This window comes from Apodemus sylvaticus (genome assembly GCF_947179515.1).
Source record: "Apodemus sylvaticus chromosome Y unlocalized genomic scaffold, mApoSyl1.1 SUPER_Y_unloc_2, whole genome shotgun sequence".
NCBI classification, from domain to species: domain Eukaryota; kingdom Metazoa; phylum Chordata; class Mammalia; order Rodentia; family Muridae; genus Apodemus; species Apodemus sylvaticus.
The window spans coordinates 22,511-41,022 of record NW_026262996.1 but is presented as its reverse complement, the minus strand read 5'-3'; the positions used below and the strand labels follow the sequence as shown (position 1 = coordinate 41,022).

The 18,512-nt window shown below is 40.0% G+C and overlaps 1 protein-coding gene across 1 annotated transcript in view; it reads right to left on the bottom strand.

Moving 5' to 3' along the window:
* The window catches only part of LOC127676068 (lysine-specific demethylase 5D-like), a 43,312-nt gene extending 38,987 nt beyond the window's left edge, over positions 1 to 4,325 (bottom strand). Inside the window, 3 exon segments of the mRNA XM_052171994.1 lie at positions 1,705 to 1,863; positions 1,949 to 2,068; positions 4,175 to 4,325. Coding sequence (XP_052027954.1) covers positions 1,705 to 1,863; positions 1,949 to 1,993 — 204 coding nt within the window. The 5' untranslated portion in view covers positions 1,994 to 2,068; positions 4,175 to 4,325.
* Positions 4,326 to 18,512: the final 14,187 nt, after the last annotated feature.

The following is an 18,512-nucleotide window of genomic DNA, read 5'->3' as shown; positions in this document are numbered from 1 at the left end:
TGAAGAGATTAGGCTGGTATTTACAAAGAACATTCATCCCTACATTCTCAAGTCTTGATATGAAAAGGTACTCTGCAGCCTGCTAAAGGAGAAAGGTAAATACCAAGGCAGCCACAAACCCTTTGATCAACACTGAGGTCCTGCCTATAAAATATGTTAGTGCAAAAGTGGCACAAACCTCGTAGAAATAACCAACAAATGTATGATTTGACTTAAGGCTCCTCCACAAAATGGAAGTCATTTATAACCGACCTTGGGTGACCAAGAACCAGAAAATAGATAGCTATCTACCATCAGAGAAGCTTCCTCCTGCATTTAATTGGAACAAAAACTCACAACCAGACATTATACAGAGATAGAGAGATCTTGAAATATTCATCTCTAAATGGGATGTCGGTGAAAGATAGACAGAGGAGGAAGGAGGGAAGAAGGAAGGGAGAGGGGAAAGAAGAGAAGGGAGGGGAGAAGGGGGAGAGACAGACATAGACAGAGACAGACAGACAGGCGGGCAGACAGACAGACAGACAGATACTTGAAACACCCAGTACTAAATGGGATGTTTCCATCAAATTCCTCCACTTAGAGCTCAGGGAACCCCATGAAGTGGTGGAAGGGGAGGAGGAGAAAGAGAGTGATAGAGGTGACAGAGGACACAAGAAGAACAAGGCTCTCTAAGACAACTGCGGAAGGCTCATATGTACTCACTAAGACTGAAGTAGTAACCATAGGGCCTTCTCAGATCTACACAAGGTCTTCTCTCTGTATATACAGCATTCAGTTTAGTATTTTTTATTGGACTTCTCAGTGTGTGAATCAGTTTGTCTCGTCTTGGAACTCTTTTCCTTCTGGGGGTTACCTTGTCCAACTTCTACACAGTTTTATTATAATTTATTTTGTCCGCCGGGCAGTGGTGGCACATACCTGTCATCCCAGCACTCTGGGAGGCAGAGGCAGGCGGATCTCTGAGTTTGAGGCCAGCCTGGTCTACAGAGTCAGTTCCAGGACAGCCAGGGCTATACAGAGAAACCCTGTCTCGAAAAAAAAAAATCCAAAAAAATAATAAATAAGTAAATAAAAAAGATTTATTTTGTCATCTTTGGTTATTATCTCTTAGAAGCCTGTTCTTTTCTAATCAAAGACAAAAATGGAGTATATTTAGTGGTGACGGAAGCTGGAGAGAAATTTGGAGTAAAGAGAGGGGAAATGTATTAAGGATATATTTGTATAAGAAAAAGAATCTATTTTCAATAAAAGGGAAGCAGTATAAATCCAAACAAAATTTGACCATATGAACCAAAAGGGCAAAGTTTTAATATTTATATTTAAAGAAAGGTTAATATTGCAGGACAGTGGTGGTGCATGCCTTTAATCCCAGCAGTTGGGAGGCAGAGGCAGGCGAATTTCTAAGTTTGAGGCCAGCCTGGTCTACAGAGTGAGTGCCAGGACAGCCAGGGCTACACACAGATACCCTGTCTCAAGAAAAAAAAAAAAAGGTTAATATTGTAACTGTTTAACTGATATTTTACTGTCTAGATACACCAGGAAAAAAAGTGACAGTAAGAGGTATATGTAAATTCTATTAGTGATGTATTTATGTAGTTATAAATCTCATGTAAGCATGCACAATGTGAAAGAACAAAAGATTTTGAGTGCTAATAAGATTCTTCCTACTCAAATTTTAGTAGATATTAATAAATATATTACCTTTTCTTCAGGGGATAAGTTCCATTTGCTATTGTTGACAGGAAACCCACTGCCAAATTCTTTGGAGTGAATGTCTGCTCCATACTCAACTGTCACATCCTCCTCGATGCTGCTCACCAACCTCCAGAATTCCTTTTCCACAACTTCTGTAGGAACCATCTATGAGAACAGGTGAAAAGATAGCCATGGATCACTGGTATTTGCTTTCATAAAACTAGAAGACATTAATCATTCAACAACATACATGTACAGGCATGTTGAAGTAGTCAGCCTTGAAGGAATCAGCCATCTCACCAAAACTCTGTAAGGTATACTCCTGTGTAGCTTGCTCAAAGCCAAAAGCTTCAGGGGGACGTTTACACTCCTGAAAAGAAGAAAAAGAAAACATTCAGTAAAGTGAAAGCGAAAGCAAAAGGTAAAAAAAAAAAAAAAAGAAAAAGAAAAAGAAAAAAAAGAAAAACATAAAAATCAGACACATTAAATCTAATAGAAGAGAAAATGTGGAACTGCTTTGAACACATTGGCACAGGAGAAAATTTACTGAACAGAATACAAATGGTTCAGGCTCTAAGATCAAGATTTGATAAAACTGATCTCATGAAACTGAAAAGCTCTATAAGGCAAAGGACATTGTCAGTACGACAAAATGGCAACATATATATTGGGAAAAGATCATTACCAACACTATATTCTACAGAGAGCTAATATCCAAAATATATAAAGAACTCAAAAAGTTAGACCCCAACAAACTAAATAACCCAATTAAAAAATGGGCTACAGAGTTACAGAGAATTCACAAGGAGGACTCTCAAATGGCTGAGACGCACCTAAAGAAATGTTCAACATCATTAATCATTAGCATCAGGAAAGTGCAAATCAAAACAACCCTGAGACTTCACCTCACACCAGTCAGAATGGCTAAGATTAAAAACTCAGGAGACAGCAGGTGTTGGCAAGGATGTGGAGAAAGAGGAACACTCCTCCACTGCTGGTGGGGTTGCATATTGGTACAACCACTCTGGAAATCAGTCTGGCGGTTCCTCCGAAAACTGGGCATGTCACTTCCAGAAGATCCTGCTATACCACTCCTGGGCATATACCCAGAGGATTCCCCACCATGTAATAAGGATACATGCTCTACTATATTCATAGCAGCCCTATTTATAATTGCCAGATGCTGGAAAGAACCCAGGTATCCCTCAACAGAAGAGTGGATGCAAAAAATGTGGTACATCTACACAATGGAGTACTATTCAGCCATTAGAAACAATGAATTCATGAAATTCTTAGGCAAATGGTTGGAACTGGAAAATATCATCCTGAGTGAGGTAACTCATTCACAAAAGAACACACATGGTGTGCACTCACTGATAAGTGGCCATTAGCCTAGAAGCTCTGAATACCCAAGACACAATTCACTTATCAAATGATGTCCAAGAAGGAAGGAAGGAGTGGCCTCTGGTCCTGGAAAGGCTCAGTGCAGCAGTGTAGGGGAATACCAGGACAGGGAAGTGGAAAGGGTGTGACTGGGGAACAGGGGGAGGGAAGAGGGCTTATGGGACTTTTGGGGAGGTGGGAACCAGGAAAGGGGAAATCATTTGGAATGTAAACAAAGAATGGCAAAAAAGAAAGAGCTAATGGCACAACTGTCTCCTGAGAGGCTTCATCTAGCATCAGATGGAAACAGATGCAGAGAACCACAGCCAAATATTACGTAGAGCTCTAGAAGTTTTGTGGAACAGTGGGGAGTAGAACTGAGAAAGCTGGAAAAATCAAGGACACCATAAGAAAACCTATGGAGGCAACTAATGTGGGCATGAAAGAGTTCACAGAGACTGAACCACCAACCAAAGAACATGCAGAGGCTAGGCCCTTACAGATATGTTGCAGATGTGCGTCCCTAACAACTGGAGTGAGGTCTGTTTCTAACTCTTTTGCTCCCTTTTTATCCCCTTCTACTAGCTGGACTGCCTTATAAGGAAGTGGAAGAGAATATGCTTAGTCGTACTGCATTTGGATGTTCAAGGAGACTTCCCATCTCTGAGGAGAGGGAGATTTGGGGAGAGGTGTTTGTGAGTATGCTGCGACTGAGAGGATAGGAGGGAGTGTAGGCTCCAACTGGAAGATAAACTGAATAAGAAAATTAATGAAGGAAAAGAAAAAAGAAAGGAGATTTTCAAGCTGCATTTAGTATTTTACATTAAAAACTACATTTTAAACATTTTAAACATTTGTTTCAATAGATACTAAATAATTTTTTCTCTTAGCTAACATTTTCACAGTTTATAAGTTATGATTTTATCTACTTCATGTAAATCATTACTATCGTTTAGCTTTTCTATCCAATTATTCTTATTCACTATAAGTTAATCAAGTCTTCTCTACTAATTTTAGTCCACCTCACTGAAAAGGATAGATAAAAGAAATTGACTAGGTTATGATTAAACTGTCTAAGGCGGATAAATATTACCGCTAAGATACACTTTGGGCACTTCCATATTCCCTTGGGAACTTCAGAAAGTGGTGGCAGTAGGAAAAGATGTGGTAATTATCATTACAGCCATCACAGAGCAGAAACCTCTCATCTTCATCCGCACGAGAGCATATTCGGCAAACATATGAAGCCAACTGTCAAGGAAAAGGAAAATATGTTAGGAATTAGTTCCTCTATATACCTATCCTAAGTTTCTGGCCTACTGACTCTGAATTTCTATAACTACACACTATGGAAACTCTAAAATATCCTATCTGTATAGCATCACTGATGCATTTAGTGCTTTGTTAAATGTATAGCATCCCTCACACATTTAGTGCTCTGTTAAATGAATAGCATCCCTGAGACATTTAGTGCTCTGTTCAATGTATAGCATCCCTGACACATTTAGTGCTCTGTTCAATGTATAACATCCCTGAGGCATTTAGTCCTCTGTTAAATGGTTAGCATTCCCTGAGGCATTTAATGCTCTATTAAATGGTTACCATCCCTGAGGCATTTAGAGCTCTGTTAAATGTACAACATCGCTGAGGTGTTTACTGTTCTGTTAAATGGTTAGCATCCTTGAGGTATTTAGTGCGCTGTTAAATGTGTAGCATCCCTGATGCATTTAGTGCAGTGTTAAATGGTTACCATCCCTGAAGAATTTAGTGCTCTGTTAAATATATAGCATCCCTGAGGCATTTAGTGCTCTGTTAAATGGTTAGCATCCCTGAGGCATTTAGTGCTCTGTTAAATGTATAGCATCCCTGAGGCATTTAGTGCTCTGTTAAATGGTTAGCATCCCTGAGGAATTTAGTGCTCTGTTAAATGTATAGCATCCCAGAGGCATTTAGTGCTCTGTTAAATGGTTAGCATCCCTGAGGCATTTAGTGCTGTGTTAAATGGTTAGCATCCCTGAGGCATTTAGTGCCCTGTTAAATGTATAGCATCCCTGACACATTTAGTGCTCTGTTAAATGTATACCATCCCTGAGGCTTTTAGTGCTATATTAAATGGTTAGCATCCCTAAGGCATTTAGTGCTCTGTTAAAATGTATAGCATCGCTGACACATTTAATGCTCTGTTCAATGTAAAATATCCCTGAGGCATTTAGTGCTCTCTTAAATGTATAGCATTCCCCAGGCATTTAGTGCTCTGTTAAATGTAGAGCAACCCTGATGCATTAAGTGCTTTCTTAAGTGTATAGTATCCCTGAGAAATATAGCGCTCTGTTAAATGGTTAGCACCCCTGAGGCATTTAGTGCTCGTTCATGTATAGTATCCATGAGGCATTTAGTGATCTGTTAAATGGCTAGCATACCTGAGGCATTTAGTGCTCTGTTAAATGGTTAGAATCAGTGACCCATTTAGTGCTCTATTAAGTGTACATCATCCCGGAGGCATTTAGTGCTCTGTTAAATGTATAGCATCACGGAGGAATTTAGTGCTCTGTTAAATGTATAGCATCCCCGAGGCATTTAGTGCTCTGTCAAATGGTTAGCATCCCTGATGCATTTAGTGCTCTGTTAAATGTATAGCATCCCTGATGCATTTAGTGCTCTCTTAAGTGGTTAGCATTCCTGAGGCATTTAGTGCTCTGTTAAATGTAGAGCATTGCTGATGCATTAAGTGCTCTGTTAAATGTATTAACATCGCTGAGGCATTTAGTACTCTGTTAAATGGTTAGCATCCCTGACTCATTAAGTGCTCTGTTCAATGTAGATCATCCCTGAGAAATTTAGTGCTCTGTTATATGCTTAGCATCCCTGAGGCATTTAGACGTCTGTTAAATGGTTAGCATCCCTGATGCATTTAGTGCTCTGTTAAATGGTTAGCATCCCTGAGGCATTTAGTGCTCTGTTAAATGGTTAGCATCCCTGAAGCATTTAGTGCTCTATTAAATGTATAACATCCCTGAGGCATTTAGTGCTCTGTTGAATGGTTTATATCCAGAGGCATTTAGTGCTCTGTCAAATGTTTAGCATCCTTGAGGTATTTAGTGCTCTGTTAAAGGTATAGCATCCCTGATACATTTAGTGCTCTGTTAAATTGTTAGCATCCCTGAAGCATTTAATACTCTGTTAAATGTATAGAATCCCGTAGGCATTTAGTGGTCTGTTCAATGTATAGCATCCATGAGGCATTAAGTGCTCTGTTAAGTGGTTAGTATCCCATAGGCAGTTAGTGCTCTGTTAAATGTATAGCATCCTTTAGGCATTTAGTGCTCTATTAAATGGTTAGCATCCCTGAGGCATTGAGTACTCTGTGAAATTTAAAGCATCTCTAATGCATTAAGTGGTCTCTTTAGTGGATAGTATTCTTGAGGCATTTAGTGCTCTGTTAAATTGTTAGCATCCCTGATGCATTTAGTGCTCTGTTAAATTTTTAGCATCCCTGATGCATTTAGTGCTCTGTTTAATGGTTAGCATCCCTGAGGCATTTACTGCTCTGTTAAATGTATAGCATCCCTGAGGCATATAGTGTTCTCTTAAATGATTAGCATCCCCTAGGCATTTACTGCTCTGTTAAATGTATAGCATCTCTGATGCATTTAGTGCTCTGTTAAGTGGTTAGCATCCCTGAGGCATTTAGTTCTCTGTTAAATGTAGAGCATCTCTGAGGCATTTAGTGCTCTGTTAAATGGTTAGCATCCCTGACACATTTAGTGCTCTGTTCAGTGTAGAGCATCCCTCATGCATTTAGTGCTCTGATAAATGGTTAGCATTCCCTAGGCATTTAGTGCTCTGTTAAATGCTTAGCATCCTTGAGACATTTAGTGCTCTGTTCAATGTATAGCATCCCTGATGCATTTAGTGCTCTGTTAAATGGTTAGCATCCCTGATGCATTTAGTGCTCTATTAAATGTATAGCATCCCTGCAGCATTTAGTGCTCTGTTATATGGTTAACATACCTGAGGCACTTAATGCTCTGTTAAATGTATAAAACCTCTGAGGCATTCACTGTTCTGTTATATGCTTAGCATCACTGAAGCATTTAGTGCTCTGTTAAGTGGTTAGCATCCCTGAGGCATTTAGTGCTCTGTTAAATGTATAGCATCCCTGAGGCATTTAGTGCTCTGTTAAATGTATAGCATCCCTGAGGCATTTAGTGCTCTGTTAAATGTATAGCATCCCTGAGGCATTTAGTGCACTGTTAAATGTAGAGCATCCCTGATGTATTAAGTGCTCTGTTAAATGTATAGCATCCCTGAGGCATTTAGTGCTCTGTTAAATGTATAGCATCCCTGAAACATTTCGTGCTTTGTTAAATGCTTACCATCCCTGAGGCATTTAGTGCTCTGTTAAATGTATAGCATCCCTGATGAATTTAGTGCTCTGTTAAATGGTTAGCATCCCTGAGGCATTTAGAGCTCTGTTCAATGTATAGCATACCTGAGGCTTTTAGTGCTCCGTTAAATGTATAGCATCCCTGATGCATTTAGTGCTTCTTTATATGGTTAGCATCCCTGAGGCATTTAGTGCTCTGTTTAATGGTTAGACTCCCTGAGGCATTTAGTGCTCTGTTAAATGGATAGCATCCGCGAGGCATTTAGTGCTCTGTAAAATGTATAGCATCCCTAATGCATTTAGTGCTCTGTTAAGTGGTTAGCATCCCTGAGGCATTTAGTGCTCTGTTAAATGGTTAGCATTCCCCAGGCATTTAGTGCTCTGTTAAATGTTTAGCATCCTTGAGGCATTTCGTAATCTGTTCAATGTATAGCATCCGTGATGCATTTAGTGTTCTGTTAAATGGTTAGCATCCCGGAGGCATTTAGTGCTCTGTTAAATGTATAGCATCCCTGAGGCATTTAGTGCTCTGTTATATGGTTGGCATCCCTGAGGCACTTAGTGCTCTGTTAAGTGATTAGCATCCCAGAGGCATTTAGTGCTCTGTTAAATGTATAGCATCCCTGAGGCATTTAGTGCTCTGTTAAATGTATAGCATCCCTGAAGGATTTATTGCTCTGTTAAATGGTTAGCATCCCTGAGGCATTTAGTGCTCTGTTAAATGTAGAGCATCTCTGATGCATTAAGTGCTCTGTTAAATGTATAGTATCCCTGAGGCATTTAGTGCTCTGTTAAATGGTTAGCATCCCTGAGGCATTTAGTGCTCTGTGAAATGTATAACATCCCTGAGGCATATAGTACTCTATACAATGTATAGAATCCCTGAGGCATTTAGTTCTCTGTTCAAAGTATAGCATCCCTGAGGCATTTAGTGCTCTGTTAAATGTATAACATCCCTGATGCATTTAGTGCTGTGTTAAATGGTTAGCATCCCGGAGGTATTCAGTGTTCTGTTCAATGTATAGCACCCCTGATGCAATTAGTGCTCTATTAAATGTTTAGCATCCAGTAGGCATTTACAGCTCTGTTCAATGTATAGCATCCATGAGGAATTTAGTACTCTGTTAAGTGGTTAGCATCCCGGAGGCCTTTAGTGCTCTGTTAAATGTATATCATCCCTGAGGTAATTGGTGCTCTGTCAAATGTGTATCATTCCTGAGGCATTTAGTGCTTTGTTAAATGTATATAGCAGCTCTGACACATTTAGTGCTCTGTTAACCGCTTAGCATTCCTGAGCCATTTAGTGTTCTGTTAAATGTAAAGCATCCCTGACACATTTAGTGCTCTGCTAAGAATATAGCATCCCTGAGGCATTTAGTGCTCTGTTAAATGCTTAGCATCCCTGATGCATTCAGTACTCTGTTCAGTGGTTATCATCCCTGAAGCATTTAGTGCTCTGTTAAATGTATAGCATCCCTGAGGTTTTTAGTGCTTTGTGAAGTGGTTAGCATCCCTGAGGCATTTAGTGCTCTGTTAAGTGGTTAGCATCCCTGAGGTTTTTAGTGCTCTGTTAAATGTATAGCATCCCTGAGGCATTTAGTGTTCTGTAAAATGATTAAGATCCATGATGCATTTAGTGCTCTGTTAAATGGTTAGCCTACCTGAGGCATTTAGTGCTCTGTTAAATGTATAGCATCCCTGAGGCATTTAGTGCTCTGTTTAATGGTTAGCATCCCTGAGGCATTTAGTGCTCTGTTAAATGTATAGCATCGTTGATGCATTAAGTGCTCTGTTAAATGTATAGTATCCTTGATGCATTAAGTGCTCTGTTAAATGTATAGCATCCCTGAAGGAGTTAGTGCTCTGTTAAAAAGTTAGCATCCCTGAGGCATTTAGTGCTCTGTTAAGTGGTTAGCATCCCTGAGGTTTTTAGTGCTTTGTGAAGTGGTTAGCATCCCTGAGGCATTTAGTGCTCTGTTAAATGGTTAGCATCCATGCAGCATTTAGTGGTCTGTTCAAAGTATAGCATCCCTGATACATTTAGTGCTCTGTGAAATGGTTAGCATCCCTGGCACATTTAGTGCTCTGTTAAATGTTTAGCATCCATAGGCATTTATTGCAATATTCAATGTATAGCAATCCAGAGACATTTAGTGCTCTGTTAAGTGGTTAGCATCTCAGAGCCATTTAGTGCTCTGTTAAGTGGTTAGCATCTCAGAGGCATTTAGTGCTCTGTTAAATGGTTAGCATCATTGAGACATTTATTGCTCTGTTAAATGGTTAGCATCCCTGAGGCATTTAATGCTCTGTTAAATGTATAACATCCCTGAGGCATTTAGTGCTCTGTTAACCTGTTAGAATCCCTGACACATTTAGTGCTCCGTTAATAGTAGAGCATCCCAGAGGCATTTAGGTCTCTGTTAAATGTATAGCATCCCTGACACGTTTAGTGTTCTGTTAAATGAATAGCATCCCTGAGGCATTTAGTGCTCTATTAAAGGATTGGCATCCCTGAGGCATTTAGTGCTCTGTTAAATGGTTAGCATCCCTGAGGCATTTAGTGCTCTGTTAAATGTATAACATCCCTGAGGCATTTAATGCTCAGTTAAATGGTTAGCATCCCTGAGGCATTTAGTGCTCTGTTAAATGGTTAGCATCCCTGAGGCATACAGTGCTCTGTTAAATGTATAGCATCCATGAGGCATTTAGTGCTCTATTAAATGTATAGCATCCCTGAGGCATTCAGTGCTCTGTTAAATGGTTAGCATCCCTGAGGCATTTAGTGCTCTGTTAAATGTATAGCATCTCTGATGCATTTAGTGCTCTGTTACATGGTTAGCATCCCTGATGCATTTAGTGCTTTGTTAAATTTATAGCATCCCTGACACATTTAGAGCTCTGTTAAATGAATAGCATCCCTGAGGCATTTAGTGCTCTATTAAATGATTGACATCCCTGACCCATTTAGTGCTCTGTTAAATGGTTAGCATCCCTGAGGCATTTAGTGCTCTGTTAAGTGGTTAGCATCCCTGAGGCATTTAGTGCTCTGTTAAAAGTATAGCATGCCTGATGCATTTAATGCTATGTTAAATGGTTAGCATCCCTGAGGCATTTAGTGCTCTGTTAAATGTATAGCAGCTCTGACCCATTTAGTGCTCTGTTACATGTATGACATCCCTGAGGCATTTAGTGTTTTGTTAAATGTATAGCATCACTGATTCATTTAGTGCTCTGTTAACTGTATAGCTTCCTTGAGTAATTTAGTGCTCTGTTAAATGGTTAGCATCCCTGAGGCATTTAGTTCTGAGTTAAATGGTTAGCATCCCTGAGGCATTTAGTGCTCTGTTGAATGGTTAGCATCCCTGATGCATATAGTGCTTTGTTAAATGTATAGCATCCCTGACACATTTAGTGCTCTGTTAAAAGAATAGCATCCCTGAGGCATTTAGTACTCTATTAAATGATTGGCATCCCTGAGGCATTTAGTGCTCTGTTAAGTGGTTAGCATCCCTGAGGCATTTAGTGCTTTGTTAAATGGTTAGCATGCCTGAAGTATTTAGTGCTCTGTTTAATGTAGAGCATCCCTGAGACATTTAGTGCTCTGTTCAATGTATAGCATCCCTGAGGCATTTAGTGCTCTGTTAAATGTATAACATCCCTGAGACATTTATTCCTCTTTTAAATGCTTAGCATCCCTGAGGCATTTAATGCTCTATTAAATAGTTACCATCACTGAGGCATTTAGAGCTCTGTTAAATGTACAACATCACTGAGGCGTTTACTGTTCTGTTAAATGGTTAGCATCCTTGAGGTATTTAGTGCTCTGTTAAATGTATAGCATCCCTGATGCATTTAGTGCTGTGTTAAATGGTTACCATCCCTGAGGCATTTAGTGCTGTGTTAAATGTATAGCATCCCTGATGCATTAAGTGCTCTGTTAAGTGTATCGCATCCCTGAGGCATTCAGTGCTCTGTTATATGGTTAGAATTCCCGGGGCATTTGGTGCTCTGTTAAATGGTTAGCATCCCTGAGGCATTTAGAGCTCTGTTCAATGTATAGCATCTCTGATGCATTTAGTGCTCTGTTAAATGGTTAGCATTCCTGAGGCATTTAGTGCTCTGTTAAATATATAGCATCCCTGACACATTCAGGCTCTGTTCAATGTAGAGCATCCCTGAGGCAATTAGTGCTCTGTTAAATGTATAACATTCCCGGGGAATTTAGTGCTCTGTTAAATGGTTAGCATCCCAGAGCCATTTAGTGCTCTGTTAAATGTATAGCATCCCTGAGGCATTTAGTGTTCTGTTAAATGTATAGCTCCCCTGAGGCATTTAGTGCTCTGTTAAATGTATAGCATCACGGAGGCATTTACTGCTCTGTTAAATGTATAGCATCACCGAGGCATTTAGTGTTCTGTTAAATGGTTAGCATTCTTGAGGCATTTAGTGCTCTCTTAAATGTATAGCATCCCTGATGCATTTAGTGCTGTGTTAAATGTATAGCATCCCTGAGGCATTTAGTGCTCTGTTAAATGTAGAGCATTGCTGATGCATTTAGTGCTCTGTTAAATGGTTAGCATCCCTGACTCATTTAGTGTTCTGTTAAATGTATAGCATCCCTGAGAAATTTAGTGCTCTGTTAAATGGTTACCATCCCCGAGGCATTTAGTGCTCTGTTAAATGGTTAGCATCCCTGAGGTATTTAGTGCTCTGTTAAATGTATAGAATCCCTGAGGCATTTAGTGCTCTGTTAAATGGTTAGCATCCCTGATGCCTTTAGTTCTCTGTTAAATTGTAGAGTATTGTTCAGCTTCCATGTGTATGTGGGCTGTTGTTTTTTACTGTTACTAAAGACCACTCTTACTCCATAGTGATCTGATAGGAAGCATGGGATTATTTCAATCTTCTTCTATTTGTTGAGGTCTGTCTTGTGACCAACTATATGATCTCTCTTGGAGAAGGTACCATGAGGTGCTGAGAAAAGGTATATTCTTTTGCTTTGGGATGAAAAGTTGTATATATATATATCTGTTAAATCCAATTGGTTCAAAGCTTCAATTAGTTTTTCTGTGTCCCTGTTTAGTTTCTCTTTTCCCAATCGGTCCATTGAGGAGAGTGGAGTGTTAAAGTCAATTATTGTGTTAGGTACAATGTGTACTTTGAGCTTTAGTAAAGTTTCTTTTATGAATTGCTGCAGATCACTCAGGGGGAGACCGTCAGACTGCGGGAGCCCAGGGGCGAAGGTATCAGGAGAAGTCAGGATACGGCGCAGGAATGACAGACAGACACCAAATTGCTTAGTGAACTGCTGCAATTTTACTTAGCATGATTCTTTCTTTATATATAGTATTACAAACAAGGAACTCGGCATCAGACAATACACAAAGGCTAATTTTACAATCTCTAAGAATCAGCAACAAATCTGCAAAATAACTATTTCTATCTGGATATACAATGATCTCATATCAAGACAGAGACTGTGGTTCCTGTGGTTGGTCATGAACTTTCTATTCTTAGAATTTTGTCTCTCACATAGCAGAGATAAGCACCAACTTCCTCTTTTTATCAAGGAGCTAAATTATATTCTCCCTCAAGAAATTTCTTAATATATTCTTCCAAAGCTGGAGGTCTCCAATGAAGGTATCTATCATATTCACACCTTAATTTATGCCAATATATTAAAGCAGGCTTCATATTATCTAATATCTTTTATTTCTCTTTCCTATTATAAAGACACCAAGGCTTTCTGCTTCTAGCTAATCTTTCCTGTATATGGGAGAGGCTCAAGGTACTTTCCACTACTTCGGGACCACCGGGGGCTGTCCACCATTGCCCATTAATCAGATATTGAGATACAGAGAAATGCACAAAGAACAGACACACACACAGGCTCAGCATCGCAGGCGTCTCAAGATCATTCTTTATGGTCATGAGATCGGGTCATCTTGCTAAGGAACTGCCTGAGGCTCCATGAAGCTCTGACCTCAACCCTTCAGCCGCCGGGCCCCAGTAGAGCGGCATCTTGCTACAGCTACACAGGCGTTACAGTAGCAATGAATGAGGGCACCCTTATATTTGGGGCATAGATGTTCAGGATTCAGGGTTCTTGTTGGATTTTTCCTTTGACCAGCAAGTAGTGACCTTTCATGTCTCTTTTGATGACTTTAGGTTGAAAGTCAGTCAATTTTATATGAAATTAGAATGGCAACTCCGGCTTCTTTCCTGGGACCATTTGCTTGTAGAATTGTCTTCCACCCTTTTACTCTAAGGTAGTTTTTGTTTTTGACATTGAGGTGTGTTTCCTGTAAGCAGCAAAATGTAGGGTCCTGTTTACATAACCAGTCTGTTAGTCTATGTCTTTTTATTGGGGAATTGAGTCCATTGATGTTAAGAGATATTAAGGAGTAGTGGTTATTGCTTCCTAACATTTTTTTATTTTAATTTTATACGTATGTGGTTATCCTCTTTGGGTTTGATGTAAGAAGCTTAATATCCTGCTCTTGCCAGGGTATAGTTTCCCTCATTGTAATGGTATTTTCCCCCTATTCTCCTTGTGCTGGCATTTTTCCATCTATTATCCTTTGTAGGGCTGGGTTTGTAGAAAGATATTGTGTATATTTGGTTTTGTCGTGGAATATCTTGGTTTCTCCATCTATGGTGATTGAGAGTTTTGCTGGATATAGTAGTCTCGACTGGCATTTGTGTTCTCTTACAGTCTGCACGAGCTCTGCCCAGGATCTTCTAGCTTTCATGGTCTCAGGTGAGAAGTCTGCTGTGATTCTGATAGGTCTTCCTTTATATGTTACTTTCCCTTTTTCTCTTATTGCCCTAAGTATTCTTTCTTTGTTTAGTACATTTGGGGTTTTGATTATTATGTGACAGGAGGTATTTCTGTTCTGGTCCAGTCTGTTTGGAGTTCTGTAGGCTTCTTGTATATTCATGGGCATCTCTCTTTAGGTTAGGGAAGTTTTCTTCCATAATTTTGTTGAAGATATTTGCTGGCCTTCTCAGTTGTAAATCTTCACTCTCATCAATGCCTATAATCCTTAGGTTTGGTCTTCTCATTATGTCCTGGATTTCCTGGATATTCTGGGATACAAGCTTTTTGCATTTTGCATTTTCTTTAACTGTTGAGTCCATGGTTTCTATGGTATCTTCGGCATCTGAGATTCTTTCTTCTATCTCTTGTATTCTGTTGTTGATATTTGCATCTATGGTCCCTGATTTCTTCCCAAGGTTTTCTATCTCCAAAGTTGTCTCCCTTTGTGCTTTCTTAGTTGTTTCTACTTCTGTTTTTAGATCCTGGAAATTTTTGCTCAGTTCTGTCATTTGCTTGTTTGTGTTTTCCTCTAATTATTTAAGAGATTTTTGTGTTTCCTCTTTTATGCCTTCTCTCCTTCCACAGCTTCCCGAGCCCGGCAGGCTGGCAGACAAAAGCCGCCTAGGTGCTCAGTTCCTGATTGCAGGCAGAACCCTGGCGGTTTGCACCACCAGAAATCTAAGGCTCAGGGTGTTACAGTACCTAGAGATCCCTCTGTGTCCCTGCGGACAGCAAATATGGCTGCGGGGCTTCTCTCCTTCCACAGCTTCCTCGGACCCTCACAATTGTAAACTACATGTGTGCCTTTCAAAGAACCCCTGCTCTGTATGCTGAACTGACACTTGCAGAGGACACTGCTCTACCTCTCCTGGGCATATACCCAAAGGATTCCCTGGCATGCAATAGAGACACATGCTCCATTATGTTCATAGCAGCCTTATTTATAACAGCCAGAAGCTGGAAAGAACCCAGATGACCTTCAAAGGAGGAATGGATACAGAAAATGCAGTATATTTACACAATGGAATACTACTCAGCAATTAGAAACAATGAATTCACAAAATCTTTAGGCAAATTGTTTGATCTGGAAAATATCATCCTAAGTGAGGTAACCCAATCACAAAAGAATACACATGGAATGCAATATCTGATAAGTGGATATTAATTAGCCCAGAAGCTCTGAATACCCAAGGCACAAATCGCATAACAAATGACTCCCATGAAGAAGTATGGAGAGGGTCCTGATTCTGGAAAGGATTGATCTAGCATTGGAAGGGAATATAAGGACAGAGAAAAAAAGGAGGGAGGTGACTGGAGAATGGAAGGAGAGAAGGTTTATGGGACATATGGGGAGGGGGGATCCGGGAAAGGAGAAATCATTTGGAATGTAAACAAAGAATATAGAACATAAAAATATAAAAAAAAAAAAAACAAAGCAAAACAAAAAAAACAAAGAACCGCTGCTCTGTACACTGAACTGCACAGAGGCAGGTGTTTTATTCCCTGAAGTGTTGATAAGGATATTCAGGTTAAAGTCAAGGCTGTCCAGAGCCAATGTAGCAGTGGAAGGGGACAAGAATGATGGATATTTGGTTCTGAGGGTCACAGGCAGGAATTAAGCAACAAGACTGCAGCTGACCAAAAACATTCTCTTGTCAGGCCCCCAAGGGACTACACCTGGGTCTGACCAGGAAGGTCCATTAAGAGTGTGTCCTTGTCATGTCTAAACTTCATTGCCTAGGACTGTGTTAAGTTCCCAAAAGAAACCAGTTTAGAGATAGTTGTCTTTAGAGTTCTTCATTTTCCCAATCCTTGAAGCTAAGTATTATTACCCAGGAAATTTCCAAGAGTGCTTAATAGTGATTTATCTCTAAACTTTTCTTCTAGGGAGAACTCCTATCCCCCCACCACACTTCTCTCTCTCTCTCTCTCTCTCTCTCTCTCTCTCTCTCTCTCTCTCTCTCTCTCTCTCTCTCTCTTGTGTGTGTGTGTGTGTGTTTTAATATGTTTATTTTCTTTCCTGTACCAGTTCCTCAGGTTTCCATTTTTTACAGCAGACAAGGAAGTTCTTGCATTAAGTGCTCTGTTAAATGTATAGCATCCCTGAGGCATTTAGTGCTCTGTTAAACGGTTAGAATCCCTGAGGCATTTAGAGCTCTGTTCAATGTATAGCATCTCTGATGCATTTAGTGCTCTGTTAAATGGTTAGCATCCCTGAGGCATTTAGTGCTCTGTTAAATGTATAGCATCCCTGACACATTTAGTGCTCTGTTCAATGTAGAGCACCCCTAAGGCATTTAGTGCTCTGTTAAATGTATAGCATTCCCGAGGGATTTAGTGTTCTGTTAAATTTATAGCATTCCTGAGGCATTTAGTGCTCTGTTAAATGGTTAGCATCCCTGAGGCATTTAGAGCTCTGTTAAATGGTTAACATCTCTGATGCATTCAGTACTCTGTTCAATGTATAGCATCCCTGAGGCATTTAGTGCTCTGTTATATGCTTAGCATCCCTGAGGCATTTAGTGCTCTGTTAAATGTATAGCATCCCTGATGCATTTAGTGCTCTGTTAAATGTATATATCTCTGAGGCATTTACAGCTCAGTTAAATGTATAGGTGTAGTGTCAGAGGGGAGACCCAAGCAAGCCCTCTAGAGACCACAATCTACACAGCCAGAATTGTAATGATCAACCAGCCCCAATACTTGCACTCCTCAGGGTCAGGAGTGAGCAAGGCACCCCCAGCTGCTGCAGGGAGAATCTTATGTAGGTCTTTCCTGACTTTTGCAAGCCAGGAAAGCTTAACTTTTGCTGTTAAGAGTTTAGTATAAACACATGGTTACCAGGTTTTTTGAGTTTGTTGTGTTGTGTTGTGTTTTCCTTTGTGTTGTTTTACCAGGTTGTCGTCTGCCAGTTTGGGAGAGTCTCCTTTCTCAAGTGAAGTCCACCTGGTTCTCAGAAGGACTTTGTGGTTGTTTGGTTTGAAGAACAGTCTGAACTACAGGAACTTAAATCCCATTTTACCTGAGAAATACAAATACAAATACCAAGACTTTGGAAACAAGTCTGCAAGCTGACCAATAAGGAGAATGGAGGTTGTCCTGTCGTTCTTTAACCCATAGTAAAATCAATAGTGAAGGCAGAAATGGTGGAGTCATTTTCTAAAACCAGTGTCTTAAGCCCAGTACTTGTTTGGATAAATCTGCAGCATAATCCAGAGACCACTGGGAGAAGATGGCCTCATGGTACAAGTTGAGAAAGTTGATCCCCATAGCAGTACATAAACGAGCACCAAACAAGTTCTCCCTGGCTAGCTTGGACAAGCTACATTTTGGGAGAAAGGGGGCAAAATAAACATAAACAAACCTTCACAGTAAGAAACATACACAAACACACACACATACAAATAGTCACACACAGACACAGAAAACACACAAAAGCACACGAACACGGCCTCACAACACATTTATTCATGTTTATCTAGGGTCCCTCACAATTGTAAACTATATGTGTACCTTTCAATGAACCGCTGCTCTGTACACTGAACTGCACAGAGGCAGGTGTTCCCATGGCCTAATAATGACCTTAAATGTAAAGAACTGTCCAAAGTAGAGGAGGCATGTTATGGGAAAGCCTAGGCAAACCTAACATATTCAATAATAATACATGTGTTAAGCAGCAACCAATTTTAAGGCCCTTAGTTATAGTAACAACCTTTTATGCCCTTATCTCACATGAACAACTGGCAGGGGAAAAAATACCAGTGCCAGGCCCAGTGTGGAGGTTCTTCTTTCTTGTAGGTTCTTCTTGAGGCAGTGGAGGGGGAAGAGCATCGGTGGAGGGTAGGACTTTCTCTCATGAGATATTTAGGGTTGCTGTATAATAAAGTTTACTTACCCAAGTCTCAGTTTCTATGCTATGGTAACTGACCTGCCTTCCATGTTCCTCTGAGGCCAGAGACTAAAGTCTCACGTGCAAGCAACTCAACCTAAAACAGTAGGGGATTAAATCAAGGATTAATTGTCCAGATGCCTCTTGTTTGTCTGGCTAGGGGGAAGTTTGGAACTTCTATTGAACCAGCAGAAGAGAATAACACTTGTAGAAGAAAAAACTTTTACATATGCAAATATGCATAATCTCTTATTAAGATCTTATAGATTCATGCATTTACATTCATACATTTCCATTCAAACCAGTTGGGCCCGACTTGCATGCAGGTTCACAAT